This window comes from Hypanus sabinus, chromosome 2 (assembly GCF_030144855.1).
Source record: "Hypanus sabinus isolate sHypSab1 chromosome 2, sHypSab1.hap1, whole genome shotgun sequence".
Lineage (NCBI taxonomy): Eukaryota > Metazoa > Chordata > Chondrichthyes > Myliobatiformes > Dasyatidae > Hypanus > Hypanus sabinus.
The window spans coordinates 120,017,455-120,025,111 of record NC_082707.1 but is presented as its reverse complement, the minus strand read 5'-3'; the positions used below and the strand labels follow the sequence as shown (position 1 = coordinate 120,025,111).

General features: G+C 50.2%; 1 protein-coding gene across 1 annotated transcript in view; it reads left to right on the top strand.

The window, feature by feature from the left end:
- Nucleotides 1–713: 713 nt before the first annotated feature.
- The window catches only part of jmjd7 (jumonji domain containing 7), a 29,350-nt gene continuing 22,406 nt past the window's right edge, over nt 714–7,657 (top strand). Inside the window, exons 1-4 of the mRNA XM_059953566.1 lie at nt 714–816; nt 3,393–3,546; nt 4,186–4,439; nt 5,099–5,155. Coding sequence (XP_059809549.1) covers nt 768–816; nt 3,393–3,546; nt 4,186–4,439; nt 5,099–5,155 — 514 coding nt within the window. The 5' untranslated portion in view covers nt 714–767. The remainder of the gene's footprint in view (nt 817–3,392; nt 3,547–4,185; nt 4,440–5,098; nt 5,156–7,657) is intronic.

The window sequence follows — 7,657 nt, the reverse complement described above, 5'->3', positions numbered from 1 at the left end:
TCCTCACCAGGTGGCGCAGTCATGCGGGCGGTCCGGGACGCTGCGCGGCGATGCCCCGCGGCCGCCAGATGGCGCAGTGATGCGGGCGGTCCGGGACGCTGCGCGGCGATGCCCCGCGGCCGCCAGGTGGCGCAGTGATGCGGGCGGTCCGGGACGCTGCGCGGCGATGCCCCGCGGCCGCCAGGTGGCGCAGTGATGCGGGCGGTCCGGGACGCTGCGCGGCGATGCCCCGCGGCCGCCAGGTGGCGCAGTGATGCGGGCGGTCCGGGATGCTGCTCGGCGATGCCCCGCGGCCGCCAGGTGGCGCAGTGATGCGGGCGGTCCGGGACGCTGCGCGGCGATGCCCCCCGGCCGCCAGGTGGCGCAGTGATGCGGGCGGTCCGGGACGCTGCGCGGCGATGCCTCCGCCCGCCAGGAGGCGCAGTGATGCGGGCGTTCCGGGACGCTGCGCGGCGATGCCTCCGGCCGCCAGGTGGCGCAGTGATGCGGGCGGTCCGGGACGCTGCGCGGCGATGCCTCCGGCCGCCATGTGGCGCAGTGATGCGGGCGGTCCGGGACGCTGCGCGGCGATGCCTCCGGCCGCCATTGGCGCAGTGACGCGGGCGGTCCGGGACGCTGCGCGGCGATGCCTCCGGCCGCCAGGTGGCGCAGTGACGCGGGCGGTCCGGGACGCTGCGCGGCGATGCCTCCGGCCGCCATGTGGCGCAGTGATGCGGGCGGTCCGGGACGCTGCGCGGCGATGCCTCCGGCCGCCAGGTGGCGCAGTGATGCGGGCGGTCCGGGACGCTGCGCGGCGGGTCGCGGAGGAGGCGCGCGGTAAGGGTCTGCTTGCGGCGGGATTGGAGCTGCAGCTTCCCGGCGCTGAGGTCTAGGCAGCACCGGGGTGTCCTTGCACCGAGCCAGGCCTACACCGGACTGTCCTTGCACTGAGCCGGCTGACCGGACCCGGCCTACACCGGGCTGTCCTTGCACCGAGCCGGCTGACCGGGCCAGGCCTACACCGGGCTGTCCTTGCACCGAGCCGGCTGACCGGACCCGGCCTACACCGGACTGTCCTTGCACCGAGCCGGCTGACCGGGCCAGGCCTACACCGGGCTGTCCTTGCACCGAGCCGGCTGACCGGACCCGGCCTACACCGGGCTGTCCTTGCACCGAGCCGGCTGACCGGACCCGGCCTACACCGGGCTGTCCTTGCACCGAGCCGGCTGACCGGACCCGGCCTACACCGGGCTGTCCTTGCACCGAGCCGGCTGACCGGACCCGGCCTACACCGGGCTGTCCTTGCACCGAGCCGGCTGACCGGACCCGGCCTACACCGGGCTGTCCTTGCACCGAGCCGGCTGACCGGACCCGGCCTACACCGGGCTGTCCTTGCACCGAGCCGGCTGACCGGACCCGGCCTACACCGGGCTGTCCTTGCACCGAGCCGGCTGACCGGACCCGGCCTACACCGGGCTGTCCTTGCACCGAGCCGGCTGACCGGACCCGGCCTACACCGGGCTGTCCTTGCACCGAGCCGGCTGACCGGACCCGGCCTACACCGGACTGTCCTTGCACTGAGCCGGCTGACCGGACCCGGCCTACACCGGGCTGTCCTTGCACCGAGCCGGCTGACCGGGCCAGGCCTACACCGGGCTGTCCTTGCACCGAGCCGGCTGACCGGACCCGGCCTACACCGGGCTGTCCTTGCACCGAGCCGGCTGACCGGGTCGGGATCAGGAGAGCAGGGACTGGCTTAACTCGATCCAAGGGATTGTGGGAGGCCAGTAATTACCGGCCGTGGAGACACCGGAACCGATGAATAACAAACCAACACTGCTAACTCTGGTTTCAAATGCCCAGACCCCATCTGCATCTCTTAGCAAAAGCGAAGGGGATTCGACCACCGTCCCCTCAATCCTCTCCCAACATTACTGAGTCCCTGACTGATCTGATTGTAACCTCAGCTCCGTGTCTCGCCTCTTTGTGTAACAAGAATCCCTCTATTTCTGGTTTAAAAATATTCATGCCAACTCCCACCCTGCCTCCTGTTCTACCCACTCCTTATCTAATACAAGACTTTCTTCCTATAGTTGCTGCGTTCCACCGGCATTTTGTGTGTTGCTTGAACTTCCAGCATCGTGTTGACTTTCTTCAGCTGTAGATTTCCCCTACCATGGTTGACAGAGTCTCTAGTTGCATTTCACTCTTTCCTACACCCTGCTCACACTCCTCTTCCAACAAAAAAAGTAAACATAGCATCCACTTTCCACCCAATCAGCATCCATATTGGACAGTTTATTCTGCAACAAGGCTCCAGCACCATAGGGGACTGTCCTCGCGCCGGTTTTCAGCATTTCAAGGAGCCCATTCCCTTCACAACTCATTGTTCTGCCCTTCCGTCGCCACCAATTAATCACCTTTTCAAGCAGCTGCAGGAGATCCAACACCCATCCATTCACTTCATTCATTCCCACCATCCAGGAACCAAACAGTGCCCTTTCATAACACACATCCTGTGAGCACAATGCTTTACATTAGAGAAACCATTTTGTGGAACATCTCCACACAGCATATTCAATTCTATGCTGCTGTCTTAGTTCCCACTCCTACCTATCTGTGGCCTCCCTCATGTCATTGTTATAACAAAGACCAACAAGGGACAACATAGTTTTCCACCTGGGCATATTGCAGCCTTCTAGACTCATTAACTAATTCAACAACTTCAAATAACTACTTCCTCGTAAGTTTCCTGTGCAATTTTTCTTACTGAGGCCAGTACAAATGTCTCCAAGGGGCGTGAGGAGGGTGAAGAACCTCTGCAGTTCTCTATGGCAAAGGGATATGGAGGCCAGTTAATTACCTCATATTCCATTTATAAATTTCAGAATATTTGAACAGCGGAGGGATATGGCTGTGGGGGGGGGGGGGGTGTAAGGGCATTGTGTTAGAAGATTAGCCTTAATCTTGTTGAATAATAGAACAGAGAAAAGGAGTTTAAAGGGAGGCTGGTGTGTTTGCGGAGGGGCCTATGTGTAAGAGCGCAGCTCGTGTATAGAAACAAATTTACTTTGAACTTTAGTGCAAGAACCAAAACCTACATTTTGTTGGCAATTACTGAGGCGTCAACACTACAGCTGGGCTGTCCAGTTTGGAGGTGGGTGAGATGATCAATCCCGCTGGTCTGGAATTCTGCCTGGAAATGGCTGTTGGTGAGGGAGCATTGTAAGGCCTTTGCTTTGTTGAGGACTTCAACAGCAGGTGTGCTGAAGCTCCCCAATTTCAGTACTTCAGCTCAGACACTTCAACTCCAAAATGATAGAACTACTCTCTTCCTGTGAGTTTTACTTATCATTGTCACTTGCCTATCAGTTCTTGACTTTATGAATGCAGTGTTTCTGCTTTGTTCCCAGAACTGTACTTGAACAATTCGGTACCTTACTTGGAGCAGCCTCCTACCCCATTGGAATTCCAGCGAAGTTGGCTATGTCCCAACAAGCCCTTCATAGTGCAAAATGCCATCAGTCACTGGCCAGCCATCTCCAAATGGACATTCTCCTACCTCAGGTATGATACTTACACTGTTTAGCACCAGAGGATCATGCAGCTCTTTGACCCACTATCATTACCCAGTGTTTATTCAAATCTATATCTAGACTTTATTAGTTTTTTCAGTTTTTACTATCCAATAATGGACCATTGTTACGCACACATTTTTCTTCCTCTGGATGTGTTGTGGGACAACTGAGGCTAGGATTAAAGATCCTCTCCGACTTTAACCAAGGGAAATGGCTCTGTTTAAATTCCTTTAAATTTGTTTTTTGTTATTCTCTTTTCTCTCTGATTTAAGAGTTTAAAATTATCTCCCTTTAAATTCTTCTTCCTTTGTTTTACAATTCCTCTGTGACCTTGCTGCCAGCTGACTTCCATTATCTCCCACAGCATTCAGAAATCTCTGCTTCTGCAATCTGAAACTCTTAGTGGCCCCTGATCTTTCTCGTTGCCCAGAAGGTGGCCCTTCCTAAGCTCTAACCCATGGAATTTCCTATTTCCCTTTCTCACAATGCCCTTTCAAACCACACCACTTTGACTAAGTTCAGTAAGAAACTTTGGCAGGTTACACTCCAGTGAAATGCTTTGGAAGGCTTTACACTGTTGCAACAGTACCTGTTGTTGCAGGGCTAACACTGAAATGTTTAATTGCAGAGAAAGGGTTGGAGAGCAGAGAGTGAGTGTGGCAGTGACTCCCAATGGCTATGCGGATGCTGTGTACCAGGACCGATTCGTCATGCCTGAGGAACGGCAGATGCTGTTCAGGGAATTCCTGGACATTGTTGAGAGGAAGCAGGCACCTCATGGCGTGTTCTACATACAGAAGCAATGCTCAAATCTGACTGAGGAATTCCCTGAGCTCCTGAAGGATGTAGAATCCCACATCCCGTGGATGACAGAGGCACTGGGTATGACATTGCACGGAATCAATGACAAAATATAGGCATCATTACAGAAAAGTAGTGCTCAATTTCCCTTCTCCCCCTCCAACCAACTACCACACACAGGAGTTATGATCTGTCACAAAGATGGTCACTACTAGAAGAGAGCACTGATATGAGGTAGATTTACTATGGGCAAATAGGTGACATAAAGCTCAGAGTTATACTCCAGGCAAACTTAAAAGCTGGAGACTGCAAATAACTTTGGAAACCCCAGAGGTAGCTTGCTTCTTGGAGGCTAGTTTTTCTTTATCAACCTCTAGACTGGATTATAAAGATTTTCAAGTCCTGGAGCACCAGCAACTCACACAAGTTCCTCCAGACCCCTGAAAATTAGAGGGTTCTCCCTTTAGAGATTCACACACCCCAGCTGACTGTGACTGCCCTTTTGGTGATTCTGATTAGTTTTACTTACCTAGTTAGCAAGTTGCCCTCAGGCCACTGTCCAGAACATCCGTTCAGAGGGATCTACCATCTATTAAAATGGGTCCTTTGCTCTTCCATGAACCTTACCCACTGGGCTGAAGATCTCATTGTCCAGCATACCACCTGGCCAGTAGGGTGAGGACTGCAAGGTTTTGTTCATGTTATTGTAGGATTCATGTGCATTTTCTATTTCTTTTAAGGAAAGAGCCCTGACGCAGTAAATTTCTGGCTGGGGGAATCAGCTGCGGTGACCTCATGTAAGTAACTAGTGCCTAGTGTACGAGGTGGGTGCAGGATGAGGGAGGAGAGACTGCAGTATGCTGGAAACAAGATAAGGCAGAATATTTCATAAATATTTAAGATCAGGCAAGAGATCCAGATTTAGTGTGTTGGGTAGATGGTTTTTCATCAGCATTGTTAAGTGTAGAGAATGGGGAAAAAGACTACAAGAAAACTTCAAGCTCCTTCCTTCTAAGTTGGCCATATAAAATAATGGAATTAATTAAATTTACAGTGGCAGGCAAAAGTCTGGGCACCCTGGTCAAAATTTCTGTTACTGTGAATAGCTAAGCGAGTAAAAGATGACCTGATTTCCAAAAAGCATAAAGTTAAAGAAGATATATTTCTTTATTATTTTAAGCAAGGTTACTTTTTAAATTTCTTTTACAGTTTCAAAATAACAGAAAAGGAAAAGGGCCCGAAGCAAAAAGTTTGGGCACCCTGCATGGTCAGTACTTGGTAACACCCCCTTTTGGCAAGTATCACAGCTTGTAAATGCTTTCTGTAGCCAGCTAAGAGTCTTTCAATCTTGTCTCAGGGATGGCTTGCACCTCTTGAGGTAACCCATTGTGGATTTTGAGGTGTGTTTAGGATCATTATCCTGTTGTAGAAGCCATCCTCTTTTCACCTTCAGCTTTGTTTAAAAAAAACAGACTCTGATGTTTGCTTCCAGAATTTGCTAGTGTTTAATTGAATTCATTCTTCCCTCTACCAGTGAAATGTTCCCCGTGCCACTGGCTGCAACACAAGCCCAAAGTATGATCAATCCACCCCCGTACTTAACAGTTGGAGAGGTGTTCTTTTCATGAAATTCTGCACCCTTTTTTGTCCAAGCATACCTTTGTGGCCAAAAAGTTCTATTTTAACTTCATCAGTCCACAGGACTTGTTTCCAAATTGCATCAGGCTTGTTTAGATGTTCCTTTGCAAACTTCTGACGCTGAATTTTGTTGTGAGGATGCAGGAAAGATTTTCTTCTGATGGCTCTTCCATGAATGTCATATTTGTGTAGGTGTCACTGCACAGTAGAACAGTGCACCACTACTCCAGAGTCTGCTAAATCTTCCTGAAGGTCTTTTGCAGTCAAACAGGGTTTTGATTTGCTTTTCTAGCAATCCTACGAGCAGGTCTCTTGGAAAGTTTTCTTGGTCTTCCAGACCTCAACTTGACCTCCACTGTTCCTGTTAACTGCCATTTCTTAATTACATTACAAACTGAGGAAACAGCTATCTGAAAATGCTTTGCTATCTTCTAGCCTTCTGCTTTGTGGGCATCGTTTATTTTAATTTTCAGAGTGCTAGGCAGCTGCTTAGAGGAGCCCATGGCTGCTAATTGTTGGGACGAGGATTAAGGAGTCAGGGTATTTATAAAGCTTTGAAATTTGCTTCACCTGGCCTTTCCTAATGATGACTGTGAACAAGCCATAGCCCTAACAAGCTAATTAATGTCTGAGACCTTGGTAAAAGTTATCCGAGAGCTCAAATCTCTTGGGGTGCCCAAACTTTTGCATGGTGCTTCTTTCCTTTTTTTTTCACTCTCAAATTGTACAAAACAAAAATAATACAGTAATCTTGCTTAAAATGTTGAAAATAATGTTGCATCTTTAACTCTATTACTTTTCGAGATCAGTTCATCTTCTACTCACTTAGCTATCCACAGTAACAGAATTTTTGACCAGGGGTACCCAGACTTTTGCATGCCACTGTATAAGGTTAAAGTACTTGCAAGACTGAGAGGTAGGATTGGTGATAGGTGATTGAAGGGGAAGAGTGAAGTGAACATTGCAAATCAGAGACTAAAAATGCCCAAATGTTCATTATCCAAATTCCTGGAGCACCGGGAAGCTGAAGTGGATCTAAATGGAGAATGAGATGCCATTCCTTCAGTTCATGTTGACCTTTGTTGGAAGAGATCTAGAGGCAAAGCACAGAGGGGTCAGAGTAGAGATGAGAGGGACAGGCTAAAATTAGAGTCAACTTTATTGTCATCTGCACAATTACATTTGTGCACATGTGCAGTGGGAAACTTGTAGCAGCATAGCATCACTTAAGCTAAGCAGCGTTCACAAGAAAACCATAAACATAGATTATATACAACTTCTCACAAGGAAGAACAGAATTATATCCAAAAATAGTCCATTTTAGTGCAAAGTAATCCAAGTGGACATTGCTAAACTATTGTGATCAGAGTTTTACCAGTTTACCTCAAGAACCACATTATCAAAGGAAAGTAGTTGTTCTTGAACCTACTGGTGTGGGACTTGGGTCCTATACCTCCTGCTGGATGGTAGCTTGAGAAGATGGTGGGGATCTTCAGTGATGGATGTTACAGTGCTTCCTATACATACGACCAGTGGTGGGGAGGGACATGCCTGTGATGTTTTGGACTGTGTCCACTACAATGCAGGCTCTTATGTTCCCCTTCAAGCATTTGAATTGTCACTCCAGGCCATGACCCAACCAGTTGTCCAATGAAAGGGAA